The sequence below is a fragment of the Anolis sagrei genome, chromosome 11, assembly GCF_037176765.1.
Source record: "Anolis sagrei isolate rAnoSag1 chromosome 11, rAnoSag1.mat, whole genome shotgun sequence".
NCBI lineage: Eukaryota > Metazoa > Chordata > Lepidosauria > Squamata > Dactyloidae > Anolis > Anolis sagrei.
This window is the reverse complement of record NC_090031.1, coordinates 31,856,810-31,874,215: the sequence shown is the minus strand read 5'-3', so window position 1 is coordinate 31,874,215 and position 17,406 is coordinate 31,856,810. Positions and strand designations below refer to the sequence as shown.

The 17,406-nt window shown below is 41.2% G+C and overlaps 1 protein-coding gene across 2 annotated transcripts in view; it reads left to right on the top strand.

The window, feature by feature from the left end:
- Positions 1-1,008: 1,008 nt before the first annotated feature.
- Positions 1,009-17,406, top strand: part of CLTC (clathrin heavy chain) — a 92,277-nt gene continuing 75,879 nt past the window's right edge. The window contains exon 1 of one of the 2 annotated variants that reach the window (XM_060756779.2): positions 1,009-1,279. In XM_060756779.2, coding sequence (XP_060612762.1) covers positions 1,202-1,279 — 78 coding nt within the window. In that variant the 5' untranslated portion in view covers positions 1,009-1,201. The remainder of the gene's footprint in view (positions 1,280-17,406) is intronic. The other variant, XM_060756781.2, reaches the window with a different exon arrangement.

The window sequence follows — 17,406 nt, the reverse complement described above, 5'->3', positions numbered from 1 at the left end:
ACACATATATACACACTGATTAAAATATCTATTATTTATATTCTGCTGTTCATCCATATATATATATATATATATATGGAGAGAGAAGAGATATAATATATATATATATATGAAAATTATTTATATATTCTAGAATATTATTTATATATTAGAATTTATATATATATACACACACACACACACACACACTGATTATCTATTATTGATATCCTGCTGTTCATCCATATATATATATATAACATTCTAATATATATAAATAATATTCTAGAATATATAAATAATTTTCATATATATATATATATATTTGAGGTTATTCTGCTCAAGGTCACCATTTTGCCTATGGTGGGATTCGAACCTTCAGCCCATAGGCAATTTATATATATATATATATATATATATGAAAATTATTTATATATTTTAGAATATTATTTATATATTAGAATTATATATATATATATATATATATACACACATATATACACTGATTATCTATTATTTATGTCCTGCTGTTCATCCATATATAAAATTCTAATATATAAATAATATATAAATAATATATAAATAATATATAAATAATATATATATATGAGGTTATTCTGCTCAAGGTCATCATTTTGCCTATGGTGGGATTCGAACCCGGGGTTCACAGGAGACCAAGTTCCTTTACCGCGCAGGCGCCTTTCCCCCGTCCACTACAGCGGGGGTTAGGCCACGCCCATTTCCAAGACACTCCTTTATCCCCAGAAAGGGAAGGTGACTTCCCTCTGCCTAGAACGTCCACTTTGCGAAGTGGACCGCCTCCTTCCGTCAGAGAGGAGGAGGAGGCCGGAAGTGATGTCACCGCTCCGCCAGGTCGCATGATGTGGCAAAAAAATCGGGAGGGGGCGTGGCTTGGAGGAAAAGAAATCCCTCCTCCGAACGCTACAAAAAAGAAGTCCCTTCCGGTTTGAGATACCCCTCCGCGTCATTGATTCTAAGAGGGAAAAGAAGGGCGCGGAGAGGCTGATCCTTCCGCCTGGGCTGCAGGTGAGGCGGAGTGAGACGCAGAAAAGGCGGAGTGATCCGCCTCCTGAGCCGCAGCACGGCGGCCTCCTGAGGGGGGAGAGAGAGGTGTCCTTCCGCCGGCTGTTTCCGGATCGCAGGCGGCGTCGGCGGCCTTCCCTCGGTCTCCATTCAGAGTCGCTGCTGGGAGAGCGTCGGGATGGAGCCCCAGAACCCAAACAACGCGTCCGGCGCCATGGCGCAGATCCTCCCCATCCGCTTCCAGGAGCATCTCCAGGTGAGGTGGAGGAGTAGGAGGAGGCCAGAAAGGCCTAGTCAGTGAGTGAGTGTGTGTGTGAGAGAGAGGGGTCCACACGCGCATGCGCACTCCCCTCTGCTGGACTCCAAGCAAGGCCTCCCCAGGCCCCTTCCTCACAGCTGTATAGAAAGACCTCATTGAACTGGGTTATGTGGCAGTGTGGACTCAGATAATCCAGGATTTTACGGCCTTGATATCCTGGGTTGTATATGGCAGTGTGGAAGGGCCCTCAAGCTGAGAGAAGAAGGTCAATTGCAATGGAATACAATATAATAATACTAATTATTATTATTATTTCCTATATTTATACCCTGCCCTTCTCCCCACAAAAGGGGACTCAGGGCGGCCTAATGAAATACAACAATATTAATAGTAATGCAATATAATACAATGTAATAATTATATATTTCATAGTACATGTAATATTACTTAACATTACATGTAATAATATTACATGTAATGTTATTAAACATAACATAACATGTAATGTTATTAAACATATACGACACCAGTATACTGTAATATTATTATATTAAATACCTGGGAGTCACTCTGGACCGTGCTCTGACCTACAAGAAGCACTGCCTGAACATCAAGCAAAAAGTGGGTGCCAGAAACAATATCATACAAAAGCTGACTGGCACAACCTGGGGATCACAACCAGACACAGTGAAGACATCTGCCCTTGCTCTATGCTACTCTGCTGCTGAGTATGCATGCCCAGTGTGGAACACATCTCACCACACTAAAACAGTGGATGTGGCTCTTAATGAGACAAGCCGCATTATCACGGGGTGTCTGCGCCCTACACCACTGGAGAAATTACACTGCTTAGCCGGTATTGCACCACCTGACATCCGCCGGGAAGTAGCAGCCAATAGTGAAAGGACCAAGGCAGAGACATCTCCAGCTCATCCCCTGTTTGGGTATCAGCCAGCACGTCAACGACTTAAATCAAGGAATAGTTTTCTAAGATCTACAGAGACACTCGCTGGAACACCTCAGCAAGCGAGAGTCCAAAAGTGGCAGGCTCAAACCCAGCACCTCAACCAATGGCTGATACCAAATGAGAGACTCCCTCCTGGGCACACAGAAGACTGGGCAACTTGGAAGGCATTGAACAGACTGCGCTCTGGCACCACGAGATGCAGAGCCAACCTTCTGAAATGGGGCTACAAAGTGGAATCCTCGACATGCGAGTGTAGAGAAGAGCAAACCACTGACCACCTGCTGCAATGCAACCTGAGCCCTGCTACATGCACCATGGAGGACCTTCTTGCAGCAACACCAGAAGCACTCCAAGTGGCCAGATACTGGTCAAAGTACATTTAACCAACTACCAAACCCACAAGTTTTGTATTTTTCTATTTGTTTGCTTTGTTCTGTTAGAAATGTAATATAATGGACTGGTTGCTCTGACACGACAAATAAATAAATTATTATATTACAGTATACTGGTGTAGTGCAATATGGGAATTTATGTTACCAATATTGTGCTATGTTAATGATACAATATATTGTATTTACATATAATTTGTGAGCTGCTCTGAGTCCCCTTCAGGGTGAGAAGGACAGGATATAAATGTCATAAATCAATAAATAAATGGGATGCAAAGCCTGGTTTTGCCAGGATCCTGCTGGCTCATAAATACTAATGTCCTTCCCACAGTGAGCATCTAAGGCCCCTTCCTCACAGCTGTATATAAAGTCCACATAATCCAGAATATCCAGGATTTCTTGCCTTGATATCCTGAGTTATATGACTATGTGGAAGGGCCCTCAAGCTGACAGAAGAAGGTCAATTACAATGTAATACAATATAATAATACTAATAATAAAATATAATAATTACTGTATATACTTGAGTATAAGCCTAGTTTTTCAGCCCCCTTTTTAGGCTGAAAAAGCTCCCCTTGGCTTATATTCAAGTCAAAGTTATTTATTGTATTGTCGAAGGCTTTCATGGCTGGAATCACTAGGTTCTTGTGGGTTTTTTCGGGCTATATGGCCATGTTCTAGAGGCATTTTCTCCTGACGTTTCGTCTGCATCTATGGCAAGCATCCTCAGAGGTAGTGAGGTCTATTGGAACTAGGAAAATGGGTTTATATGTCTGTGGAATGACTGGGGTGGGGCAAAGAGCTCTTCTCTGCTGGAGCTAGGTGTGAATGTTTCAACTGACCACCTTCATTAGCATTTGAAGGCCTGGCTGAGCCTGGGAGAATCTTTTGTTGAGAGGTGTTAAGCTGTGCCTGATTGTTTCCTCTCTGCTGTTTTGCTGTTGTAATTTTAGAGTTTTTTTAATACTGGAAGCCATTTTCATGGTCTCCTCCTTTCTGTTGAAATTGTCCACATGCTTGTGGATTTCAATGGCTTCTCTGTGTAGCCTAACATGGTGGTTGTGAGAGTGGTCCAGCACTTCTGTGTTCTCAAATAATATGCTGTGTCCAGAGCACCTGATGAACCAACCTGGACACAGCATATTATTTGAGAACACAGAAATGCTGGACCACTAAAACAACCACCATGTTAGGCTACACATATAGTTTGTGAGATGCTCTGAGTCCCCTTCAGGGTGAGAAAGGCAAGATATAAATGTCATAAATAAACAAATAAATGGGATGCAAAGCCTGATTTTACAGGATCCTGCTGGCTCATAAATAGTAATGTCCTTCCCACAGTGAGTACCTAAGGCCCCTTCCACACAGATGTATGAAATCCACATCGAACTGGGTTATATGGCAGTGTAGACTCAGATAATCCAGAACATCAAGGATTTTCTGCCTTGATATTCTGAGTTATATGGCTGTGTGGAAGGGCCCTCAGGCTGAGAGAAGGTCAATTATAATGTAATACAATATAATAATACTCATAATAATACAATTTAATAATTATATATTTCATATTACAGGCAATATTACTAATAGTATTACAGTATACTGGTGTGGTACAATATGGGAATGTATGTTACTAATATTGTGCTATGTTAATCATATAATGTATTTATGTATTGTTTATTATAATTTACTGTGATTTATTATTCATTATAATTATTTATTATAATATATTGTATTACATATAATGTTTAAGCTGCTCTGAGTCCCCTTCGAGGTGAGAAGGGTAGGATATAAATGTCATAAATCAATAAATAAATGGGATGCAAAGCCTGGTTTTCCAGGATCCTGCTGGCTCATAAATACTAATGTCCTTCCCACAGTGAGCACCTAAGGCCCCTTCCACATAGCTGTATGAAATCCACATCGAACTGGATTATATAGCAGTGTGGACTCAGGTAACCCAAGGCCCTTCTACACAACCCTAAATCTCAGAATATCAAGGCAGAAAATCCCACGATACCTGCTTTGAACTGGGCTATCTGATCAGATAATATGGGATTTCCCTCCTTGATATTCTGGGATATAGGGATGTGTGGAAGGGCCCTAAGGCTGAGAGAAGAAGGTCAATTGCAATGGGATGCAAAGCCTGGTTTTCCAGGATCCTGCTGGCTCATAAATACTAATGTCCTTCGCACAGTGAGCACCTAAGGCCCCTTCCACACAGCTGTATAAAATCCACATCAAACTGGGTTATATGGCAGTGTGGACTCCGATAATCCAGTTCAAAGCAGATATTGTGGAATTTTCTGCCTTGATATTCTGGGCTATATGGCTGTGTGGAAGGGCTCTAAGGCTGAGAGAAGAAGGTCAATTGCAGTGGGATGCAAAGCCTGGTTTTCCAGGATCCTGATGGCTCATAAATACTACTACTACTACCAATACTAATACTAATAATACATCACACAGTCCTAGATGCTTGGGAAGTGTTCGACTTGTGATTTTGTGATACAAAATCCAGCATATAGATCTCATTTGCTGTGACATACTGTGCTTTTGCGTCAATAATAATAATAATAAACTTTATTTATACCCCACCACCATCTCCCCGAAAGGGACTCGGGGCAGCAAACATGAGGACAAGCCCAAAGATGCAATGCAGCAAAAATAAAGTGCAAAATACAACAACAAACATTACATACAGTGTAATGGAGTACATACAGTGGCAAAATTAAATAAACAAAGCAAAATAACATAATAGAAAATTGAACACAGTGGGCAGGCCTAATGTCCTCCTCAGAGTGAGCACCTAAGCTGTATAAAATCCACATCAAACTGGTTTATATGGCAGTGTGGACTCAGGTAACTCAGCTGATACCTAACATACCCTTGTAATTTTAGATGCAGGAGAAACGTCAGGAGAGAGTGCTTCTAGAACATGGCCATACAGCCCGAAAAAATTACAACAACTCACTGATCTTATTTCTCTGCAGAGCCAAGGATAACACAGAGCCCTTCCACACAGTCCTGTGTCCCAGAATATCAACACAGAAAATCTCAGAATATCTGCTTCAAACTGGGTGATCTGAGTCCTCACTGAGATAATGTGGGATTTCCTGCCTTGATATTCTGAGATATAGGGCTGTGTGGAAGGGCTCTGTGTTATCCTTGGCTTTGCAGAGGACTAAGATCAGTGAGTTGTTGTAATTTTTTCGGGCTGTATGGCCATGTTCTAGAAGCACTCTCTCCTGACGTTTCTCCTGCATTTAAAATTACAAGGGTATGTTAGGTATCAGCTAAAAAGAGAGGAAAACAGCAGTGGTCTGTATCTCTTTATGTAACTAGTGTGCCTGGAATTAACGTGAAAGGGGGGTGATTGAGGCATGTGTTGCTTGTTTTTCCAACACGATACAGCTGTGATAGTTGTTTCAAGTTGAGAGAAGGAAGTCAAGGGAGGTTCTGGAATTGTACTGGGAGGAGTCGCTGGTACAACGGTGTAGTAGTATTCCCAGTCCTTGTAAGGAGAAAGATAATTACAGGTGGAGGTCAGATAAGTGCAGGGTTGGTTTGGAAGAAGTAGGTGAGGAGGACTGATGAGGAGAGGGAGTGGTTTGGTGGGGATTTCAAGAGATAAAGATGGTGGGTTAGTTATGAGGGAATGGAAACGTAACAGGAAGCTGAGATGCAGGTGAGGGAAACTTAAGAGAAAAGTAGCATTTGTTGACTTTTTCTCAGCTGATGCTGCATGACTAAAGGGATCAAGGCAGCGTTTCTCAACCTGGGGATCGTGAGGGGGTGTCAGAGGGGTCACGAAAGACCATCAGAAAACACAGAAATCCCAGCAACTACAACTCCCAAATGTCAAGGTCTATTCCCCCCAAATTCTACCAGTGTTCACATTTGGGCATATTGAGTATTCGTGCCAAGTTTGGTCCTGATCCATCATTGTTTGAGTCCAAGTGTGGTTCAGTTCCATCGTTGGTGATGTTCAGACTGCTCTGATTGTAGGTGAACTATAAATCCCAGCAACCACAACTCCCAAATGGCAAATCCAACCCCACCAGTATTCAGACTTGGGTGTATCAGGTATTTGTGCCAAATTTGATCCAGTGAATGAAAATACATCCTGCATATGAGATATTTACATTACAATTCATAACAGTAGCAAAATTCCAGTTAGGAAGCAGCAAGGAAAATAATGTTATGGTTGGGGGTCACCACAATATAAGGAACTGTATTAAGGGATTGTGGCAGTAGGAAGATTGAGAAACACTGGATTAAGGCAAAACAAGAGAGTAGGATGTGTAGATTAGTGTTAAGCTCTGAAGGTGTCAGTAAGCATCGAGAAAGGTTTTGATTGGTTTCAAGAGATGGATGGTAAGGCTGAACTTCGTGGTGGCAACATAAAGTTCAATGGATATAGCAATTGAATCTTCTTTGGGGGTATTAATAATAGTTACAACAATAATAATGCAAAGCTTCTGGCGCAAGCCAGTCAAGAATAGTCCCAGTGGTGATCGGCATACTGGGTGCAGTGCCTAAAGACCTTGGCCTGCACTTAAACACAATCGGCGCTGACAAAATTACCACCAGTCAGCTACAAAAGGCCATCCTACTCAGATCTGCACACATTATTCACCGATACATCACATAGTCCTAGACACTTGGGAAGTGTCCGAAGTGTGATCCAATACAATAGCCAGCAGAGTAATAATAATAATTCAAAACTACATCACACAGTCCTAGACGTTTGGGAAGTGTTCGACGTGTGATTTTGTGATACGAAATCCAGCCTATAGATCTCGTTTGCTGTGACATACTGTGGTTTTGTGTCAGTAAATAATAATAATATAGCAACAATAATAATAATGGATACATAGCCACTTTGAGTCTACTTTGTGGAGAGAAAAAGTGGTGTATAAATAATAATAATAATAATAATAATAATAATTCAAAAATACATCACAGAGTCCTAGATGCTTGGGAAGTGTTCGACTTGTGATTTTGTGATACAAATTCCAGCATATAGAGCTCATTTGCTGTGACATACTGTGGTTTTGTGTCAGTAAAATAATAATAATTTTTTACTTTACACCTTATTTGGATCTATGCACATCATTCAAAAATACATCACAGAGTCTTAGACGCTTGGGAAGTGTTCGACTTGTGATTTTGTGATACAAAATCCAGCCTATCGATCTCGTTTGCTGTGACATACTGTGGTTTTGTGTCAGTAAATAATAATAATATAGCAATAATAATAATAATGGATACATAGCCACTTTGAGTCTACTTTGTGGAGAGAAAAAGTGGTGTATAAATAATAATAATAATTAATAATAATAATAATAATTCAAAAATACATCACACAGTCCTGGATGCTTGGGAAGTGTTCAACTTGTGATTTTGTGATACAAATTCCAGCATATAGATCTTGTTTGCTGTGACATACTGTGGTTTTGTGTCAGTAAAATAATAATAATAATTTTTACTTCACACCTTATTTGGATCTGCGCACATCATTCGAAAATACATCACAGAGTCCTAGACGCTTGAGAAGTGTTCGACTTGTGATTTTGTGATACGACATCCAGCATATAGATCTTGTTTGCTGTGACATATTGGGTTTTTGTGTCAGTAAAATAATAATAATAATAATAATAATAATTTTACTTTACACCTTATTTGGATCTGAACACTTGGGAAGTGTTCTACTTGTGATTTTGTGATACGAAATCCAGCATATAGATCTCATTTGCTGTGACATATTGGATTTTTGTGTCAGTAAAATAATAATAATTTTACCTTACACCTTATTTGTATCTGAACATTTGAGAAGTGTTCAACTTGTGATTTTGTGATACGAAATCCAGCATATAGATTTCATTTGCTGTGACATACTGCGTTTTTGTGTCAGTAAAATAATAATAAAATAATAGGCTGACCAGGAAGTTCATATGTGGTCACTCTAAGGAAATTCTCAACTGAATTCAAATGTTGATATGGAGTGTCCACTGCCAAGGGCAGCTTTCCTTAAGAAGCTTCTCCGCCTTAAAGTTCTGAAGCGGGAGGAATAAGCTTTCTTACGCTAAGTCGCTGCTTCTACCCTCGCTCACTGTGTTAGATATGTAAAGATATCTTTGGGAGTGCTGAAGCTTCCTTGGTTCCTCTACAGCCTATGGGGGTCAGTCCCCATCCCTTTTGGACCTCAGCACTAAACCTAAGAGCCAGGCCATCTTTGATGTCTTGAGGGGGAGAACCTTCACGAAGGCATCATGCACTGAAATGCCTCCTGGTGCCGTTTCGTGATAATATCTCTGCGTGGGCGAGCCTGGCTCTCTCCTCCCTCCTGCAACTCCTGCTGGGAGATGTGGTGTCAGAGGAGGAAGGATTTCCAGCTTTGTCTGCATTCACCTTTGCTGCTCACAAAGTGAAACCGCCGAGAGATTGAGCAAAAATAATCAGACCTAATACTTGGAGATGAAACAGACAATCATGCATTATATATGGACCATGGCCACCCCCTTTCTCTGCCCAAGGCTTCCTGGGTTACCACTGGCTGTAGAGTAAGCGTAAATGAAATTGACTAATCCTGGAAGAACTATGGAAGCAGGAAAGACAACCTCCCCAGGCTTCCCTGCTGCAAAGGCCTTGCCAGTGTGGCCTTGGAGGGAAACTCCTGTTAGCTCTTGATCATGCTATTTATTTATCCTATCAGGAGTGAACCAAGGGTACAGTTGTACTTGGATTTTAAAAACACCAAGTTTAAAAACTTAGCATTATATTAAATGTCCTTTGACAAGAAGCTGGCCACTTGGAGTGCCTCTGGTGTTGCGATAAGAAGGTCCTCCATTGTGCATATGGCAGGGCTCAAACTACATTATAATAGGTGGTCTGTGGTTTGCTCTTCTCCACACTCACATGTAATGGATTCCACTTTGTGGCCACATTTCTTAAGATTGGCTCTGCATCTTGTCGTGCCAGAGCACAGTCCGTTCAGTCGCCCACTCTGTGTGCCTAGGAGGGAGTCTCTCATCTAGTATCACCCATGGATTGAGGCTCCAGGTTTTAGACTGCCACTTTTGGATTCTTGCTTGCTGAGGTGTTCCTGCAAGTTCTGTTTAGATCTCAGAAGACTATTTCTTGATTTAAGGCGTTGTTGTGCTAGTTCAGTGGTTCTCAACCTGGGGTCCCCAGATGGTTTTGGCCTTCAACTCCCAGAAATCCTAACAGCTGGTAAACTGGCTGGGATTTCTGGGAGTTGTAGGCCAAAAACATCTGGGGACCCCAGGTTGAGAACCACTGTGCTAGTTGATATCTTGGTCCTTTCATTATTGGCAGCTACCTCCGGCAGAAAATAGATCTTGACATTTGGGAGGGTTTTTTTTGGGAAGGGGGCAAAACAGGATGATGTTTGGTTTTTTTTGTCAGGAGCAACTTGAGAAACTGCAAGTTGCTTCTGGTGTGAGAGAATTGGCCGTTTGCAAGGACGTTGCCCAGGGGACGTTGTCCAAATGTTTTGATGTGTTACCATCCTTGTGGGGGGCTTCTCTCATGTCCCTGCACGAGGAGCTGGAGCTGACAGAGGGAGCTCATCTATGCTCTCCCTGGATTTGAACCTCCAATCTGTCCGTCGTCAGTCCTTCCGGCACAAAGGTTTAACCCATTGCACCACCAGGAGCTCCTATTTTATAGTTGCATGGATGGCTTTCTGGCATAATTGGTGTTCGTAAACGTAAGGTGCCTTGTGTTGACTTCCTTCATAACGTAAGGAACCTTGTAAACATGGAGCTGATAGAGGGAGCTCATCCACGCTCTCCCCGGATTCGAACCTGCGACCTGTCGGTCTTCAGTCCTGCCAGCACAGGGGTTTAACCTGGGAGTTGTAGTACTGGGATTTATAGTTCACCTGCAATTAAAGAGCATTCTGAACCCCATCAACGATAGAATTGGGCCAAACTTCCCATACAGAGATCCCTATGACCAACAGAAAATATTGTGTTTTCTGATGGTCTTTGGCGACCCCTCTTACACTCCTTCGTGATCCCCCTAAGGTTGAGGTCCTCATTGTGGTGTTAATTTCTCTTTTGTCACAAGTTTAGGGTTATTATGTTTGTGTTATTCTGTTTGTTTTAAAATATTTGTCTTTGAGTTCAGGCATTGAATGTTTGCCAACAAGATTAGTCCACAGTACTCTGATGGCTGTTGTATTGGATCACACGTCGGACACTTCCCAAGTGTCTAGGACTATGTGATGTATCGGTGAATAATGTGTGCAGATGCCAGTAAGGTGGCCTTCTGATGCTGGCAGGTGGTGATTTTGTCAGCGCCGATTGTGTTTAAGTGCAGGCCAAGGTCTTTAGGCACTGCACCCAGTGTGCCAATCACCACTGGGACCACCTTTACTGGCTTGTGTCAGAGTCTTTGTAGTTCGATATTATTATTATTATTATTATTATTATTATTATTATTATTATTATAAACACAACAAGATGAGTCCACAGCAGACACTCTGCTGGTTGTTGAATTGGATCACATGTCGGACCCTTCCCAAGTGTCTAGGACTCTGTGATGTATGGGTGAATAATGTGTGCAGATCCCAGTAAGGTGGCCTTCTGCAGCTGGCAGGTGGTAATTTTGTCAGCACCGATTGTGTTTAAGTGCAGGCCAAGGTCTTTAGCCACTGCACCCAGTAAGGTGGCCTTTTGCAGCTGACTGGTGGTGATTTTGTCAGCGCCTATTGTGTTTAAGTGCAGGCCAAGGTCTTTAGCCACTGCACCCAGTAAGGTGGCCTTTTGCAGCTGACTGGTGGTGATTTTGTCAGCGCCGATTGTGTTTAAGTGCAGGCCAAGGTCTTTAGCCACTGCACCCAGTGTGCTCATCACCATCGGCACCACCTTGATTGGCTTGTTCCAGAGTCTATTATTATTATTATTATTATTATTATTAATAATATTATTATTATTGCTGCTCCATACCAGTTTTTCTCAAACTGCTTCTTGGACTTCATCTCCCAACAATCCCAGCCAGTCTACCATCTGTTAGGAATGATGGGAGCTGAAGCCCAAAACATCTTGAGGGGCAGAGTTTGGAAAACTCTGCTCTAGGCTATTTTCTCACAGACAAATGGTGGTTATTCTTTAGCATAACTTCATAAGAAGTTGCCCTTTAACCCGAACCTTTGCTTTGTGTTTTGCACATACCTCGCTTCTTACGATAGACATTTATGCCAGGCACAAGAATTAACTACCTCATCTCTAAATAAACTTTCCTGGCCTTAATCTTCTGGCTTGACTTGGCATTTCTACAGATAGTTTTCACGGCGTTCCCATTTAAATCTGCTTCTTAGTGAAGTCGGTGCATTTGTCAGGGGGAAAAATGCCTTTTCTCTCCAGAACTGCCTTTTTCGAGCTTGATAAAACTTTGCTCCGTGTACAGTACACAAGCATTTCTGGAAAGGCGCCTTTGTGTTTGATGCCAACGATTTTGCCAAGGCTGCATAGGATGAGAAAGCAAAATATCTGTGGGGTGTATTGTTTGGTGAGAGGAGGGGACATTTCATTATATACATATAATATTTATAATATTATAATGTAATGCAATATAATACTAATTATAATAATACAATATTATAATTATATATTTTATATTACATGTAATGTTAATAATAATACTACAATATAATGGTTTAGCACAATATAGTAATATATAATACTGATATTGTGCTATGCTAATAATGTAATATATTGTATGCATATATATATATATCTTGTAAGCCGCTCTGAGTCCCCTTCGGGGTGAGAAGGGCGGCATATAAATGTTGTAAATAAATAAATAAAAAATAAATGTGTGTTTCAAGTGCTGGGGTTTGTGTGCTGCTTTAAGGCAACCCCGTGAATTTTGTAGGATTTTCTTAGACAAGGAATATCCAGAGGGGATTTTACAAGTTCCTTCCCCATAAGATTCAGGAATTGGGTGTTGCCTTCACACCATTGAAAGCATTTCTTTGTTTCTATGTTTATAGACATAGCTTCCTAGCACAGCTTCATTTCCTCATTTTTAAATTTTTTTTTATAAACAATGTAAACCCTGGGTTGTTGTGAGCTTTCCAGGCATTCTGTCCACGTTCCAGAAGCATTCTCTCCTGACGTTTCACCCACATCTATGGCAGACATCCTCAGAGGTTGGGAGGTCTGTTGGAAACTAGGCAGGTGGCATTTGTATATCTATGGAATGATGTCCAGGGTGAGAGAAAGAACTCTTGTCTGCTTAAGGCAAGTGTGAATGTTGCCATTGGCCACCTTGATTAATGGCCTTGCAGCTTCAAAGCCTGGCTGATTGCTGCCATTAAATACTAATCAAGGTGGCCAATTGCAAGATAAACATATTGGGCCTTGCTGTGTCACTGTATAGTTTGAGAGCATTTCAGGATTTGCTTCCATGTTGTTAAAACAAGCAGGAGAACTCTCAGTTATTATGGTTCTGCCTACCATTATATCGAAACTAGTACGTTTTCAATGAACCATAAATAAGGTCTCTGCTACTACATCTTAAAAGTGTAGAGAAATCAGAGGCATCCAGCGTACAATTGCTTTTCTCCCTCTGGGGATTTCATAGGCAATCAACCCTAGTGTGGATGAGCTCCCTCTGTCAGCTCCAGCTCCCCATGTGGGGATGCAAGAGAAGCCTCCTACAAGGATGGTCAAGCATCAAAACATCCGGGCAGTGTCCATGCAGATGGCCAATTCTCTCACACCAGAAGAGACTTGAAGTTTCTCAAGTTGCTCCTGGCACAGAACAATAATATTTATAATAATGTAATACAATATAATACTACTACTACTAATATTATATTTTATATTAATGTAATATTACTAATAATATTACAATATAATGGTAGACGATCAATTCTCTCACACCAGAAGGGACTTGTAGTTTCTCAAATCTCTCCTGACATGGAAAAAAACGCCACCTTTATTTATTTGTTTGTTTGTTTGCGGCATTTATCTGCCGTCTTTCTCACCTCAAAGGGGACTCATAGCGGCATACAATGCATACAATATATTGTATTATTAGCATAGTACAATATCAGTATTATAGATCATTATTTTGTACTATGCCATTATATTGTAATATTATTAGTAATATTACATGTAATATAAAATATATACTTGCTATCTAGCGTTGCTATCTGGGTTATTTTGACCAAGCTGTTACCATGCACTGTAGGCAAGGTCTCCTTTGTGTGCTAGATCATTTGCCCTCTTAGTTGACTAATTATACATTATTCAAGAGGTAGACAGTGCACAGAAGCCACTGTCACTTCTCAGAGTGACAGTTGAAACCTCCATCCCTTATCACTTTCATTAAAGACAGTGACCCACCTTGGGAAAACTGGCCTGCTTTCCACAATGTATCTGCATGTATACAGTGTTTGCATAATACCCTAAATGGCTGCCTGCTTGTCTTTTTGTTTACGCATGGAGCTTACCTGAGATCTCTAAAATCCTATACCGGTTTGAATATTGGATGAAGATTTTGGAAGACTCTGGTCTGAACCTCTGCTCAGCCATGGAAAGCCGTTGGGTGACCCTTAGGAAAGCTGCACATTATTTTACTCTTATTATTACATTTATTACTTTATTTATTACTAACTGTCCCCTGCCATGCGTTGCTGTGGACCACATGGGGGTTCTGTGTGGGAGGTTTGGCCCAATTCTATCGTTGGTGGGGTTCAGAATGCTCTGTGATTGTAGGTGAACTATAAATCCCAGCAACTACAACTCCCAAATGGCAAGATTCTATCTTCCCCAAACTCCACCAGTGTTCACATCTGGGCATATTGAGTTTTCATGTAGAGTTTGGGCCAGATCCATCATTGTTTGACTCCATAGTGATCTCTGGATGTAGGTGAACTACAACTGCAAAACCAGAGGACACTGCCCACCATACCCTTCCAGTATTTTCTGTTGGTAATGGGAGAACTGTGTGCCAGGTTTGGTTCAATCCCATCGTTGGTGGGGTTCAGAATGCTCTTTGATTGTAGGTGAATTATAAATCCCAGCAACTACAACTCCCAAATGACAAAATCAAATTTTTTTGAGTGAAGGACATACATTGGGTTGTTAGGTGTCTTGTGTCCAAATATGGTGTCAATTCGTCCAGTGGTTTTTGAGTTCTGTTAATCCTACAAACGAACATTACATTTTTATTTATATAGATGTACCAGTAAAATTAGGTGCCTCAGCTTATATTTGGTTTGGCTTATACTCCGGTATATATGGTAAATAGCCCTCTCTGCTGTCCAGGAGGAAACTGTTCTTCTTGTCCACAGATTCAGGAAGCCCCAATCTAGGAAAATTTTAACATCCAAAAATTGTCATGTTAGCAGTGTTGTGAGGATTTTAAAAAAATACATGGGGCCCCGATTTCTGTCCAGCAGCAGAACAATGGTTTGGCATCCGGGTTTGGTTTATCAAAACTAGCAAATGCTGCATTTTCAGCATTTTTGCACTTCCTTCCAGCAGATGACTGCTCAGATGGCTTTTCTAGCAAAATGTGCTGACTTCTTTCCAGGAAGAGGTCAATAGGTTTTCTGCTGTCAACACCCCCCCCCCCCCAAAAAAAAACTTCCCCAAACTTAATTGTCTGTGAATTTTTGGAAACGTATCAATAGGTGATCCAAAAGACCTTCCTTTATGCATGAACTAGCCATCCCCTGCCACGCATTGCTATGGCCCGCATGGGGGTTCTGTGTGGAAGTTTTGGCCCAATTCTGTCATGGGTGGGGTTCAGAATGCTCTGTGATTGTAGGTGAACTATAAATCCCAATAACTACAACTCCCAAATGTCAAGATTCTATTTTCCCCAAACTCCACCAGTGTTCACTTTTGGGCATTGGGTTGTTAGGTGTCTTGTATCCAAATTTGGTGTCAATTCGTCCAGTGGTTTTTGAGTTCTGTTAATATCACAAACGAACATTACATTTTTATTTATCTAGACTAGCTGTACCCACCACGTGTTGCTGTGGCCAACCTTCCCTCCTTCTTTCTCTCCTTTCTTTCTCTCCTTCCTCCCTTTTTTCTTCCCTCTTTTTCTTTCCCCTTTTCTTTCCCTCTTCTTCTCCCTCCTTCTCTACCTTTCTTTCTTTCCTTCTCTTTTCCTCTTTCTCCCCCTCTTTCCTTCCTTCTCTACCCTTCTTTCTTTCCTTCTTTATCTCCTTCCCTCCTTCTTTCTCTACCCCACTTTCCTTCCTTGTTCCCTCCTTCCTTCTCTACCCTTCTTTCTTTCCTTTTTTATCTCCTTCCCTCCTTTCTCTACCCTTCTTTCTTTCCTTCCTTCCCTCCTTCCCTCCTTCCTTCTCTACCCTTCTTTATCTCCTTCCCTCGTTCTTTCTCTACCCTTCTTTCTTTCCTTCTCTCCTTCCCTCTTTCTCTCCTTCCTTCCTTCCTTCTCTACCCTTTTTTTTCCTTCCTTCTCTCCTTCCCTCCATCTTTCCCTTCTCTCCCTCTTTCTCTCTTTCCTTCCTTCCATCTATACCCTTCTTTCTTTCCTTCCTTCTCTCCTTCCCTCCTTCTTCCTTCCTCCTTTCTGTGTATGTTTTGTGTGTGTGTCTGTGTGTGTATATATATATATGGTTTTGCGCATGTGTTGTAATGTATTTTTTGGGTTTTTTTTGGCTTTTTAAGTCCCTTCTGCTGTGTTTTTCAGTGTTTTTAGTAGTGATGGTCACTCGTTGGCCTGAGAAGTGTTTTGTGTCCAAATTTGGTGTCAATTCGTCCAGTGGTTTTTGAGTTCTGTTAATCCCACAAACGAACATTACATTTTTATTTATATAGATTGGGATTTTCTTTCACATGAATCAGTGCTCTTAGGGAACATTACACAGCATTGTTATAACCTGTAAATTTACTGACTTTCCAAGGTATGTATTGCATTAAGATCTAGTTCCTTTTTTATATCAAGGTATTTTTATTTTGTTATTTCCTGCTAGAGAACCTGTGGATCTGGCTGTGCACCTTGGCCAACATTACTCTGGGCCTGCCTTTGTTTTAAAGTGCTGTAATGATTCATGGATACGAGATGTCACTTCCTATTTGTGCTGTACTGAGTTGGTGTTGCAATATACAAAATTCTGCAATCCGCCTTCCTATGAAATAAGTCTTTTCTGTGTCCATTTCTGAGTCAGCTTTGAGGTCTGTTGAAGCTGCCGCAAAATGGAGGCAAATAAAATCCACCCATAATTTCATAAAAATTAGTCCTGGTTCTAATAATAATAATACTTCTAGTTGCTGTGAATTTTCCAGACTTTATGGTCATGTTCCAGAAGCATTCTCTCCTGACATTTCACCCACATCTGTGGCAGGCATCCTCAGAGGTATATTGGAAACTAGACAAGTGAGGTTTATATATCTGTGGAAGGTTCAGCGTGGCAGGTGTGAATGTTGCAATTAATCATCTTGATTGGCATTTAATGGCCTTCCAGCTCCAAGGTCTGGCTGCTTACTTCCTGGGGAAAAACTTTGATGGGAGGTGATTACAATGGCTTCAAACTACAGGAAAGGAGATTCCACCTGAACATTAGGAAGAACTTCCTGACTGTGAGAACTGTTCAGCAGTGGAACTCTCTGCTCCGGAGTGTGGTGGAGGCTCCTTCTTTGGAGGCTTTTAAACAGAGGCTGGATGGCCATCTGTCAGGGGTGCTTTGAATGCAATATTCCTGCTTCTTGGCAGGGGGTTGAACTGGATGGCCCATGAGGTCTCGTCCAACTCTA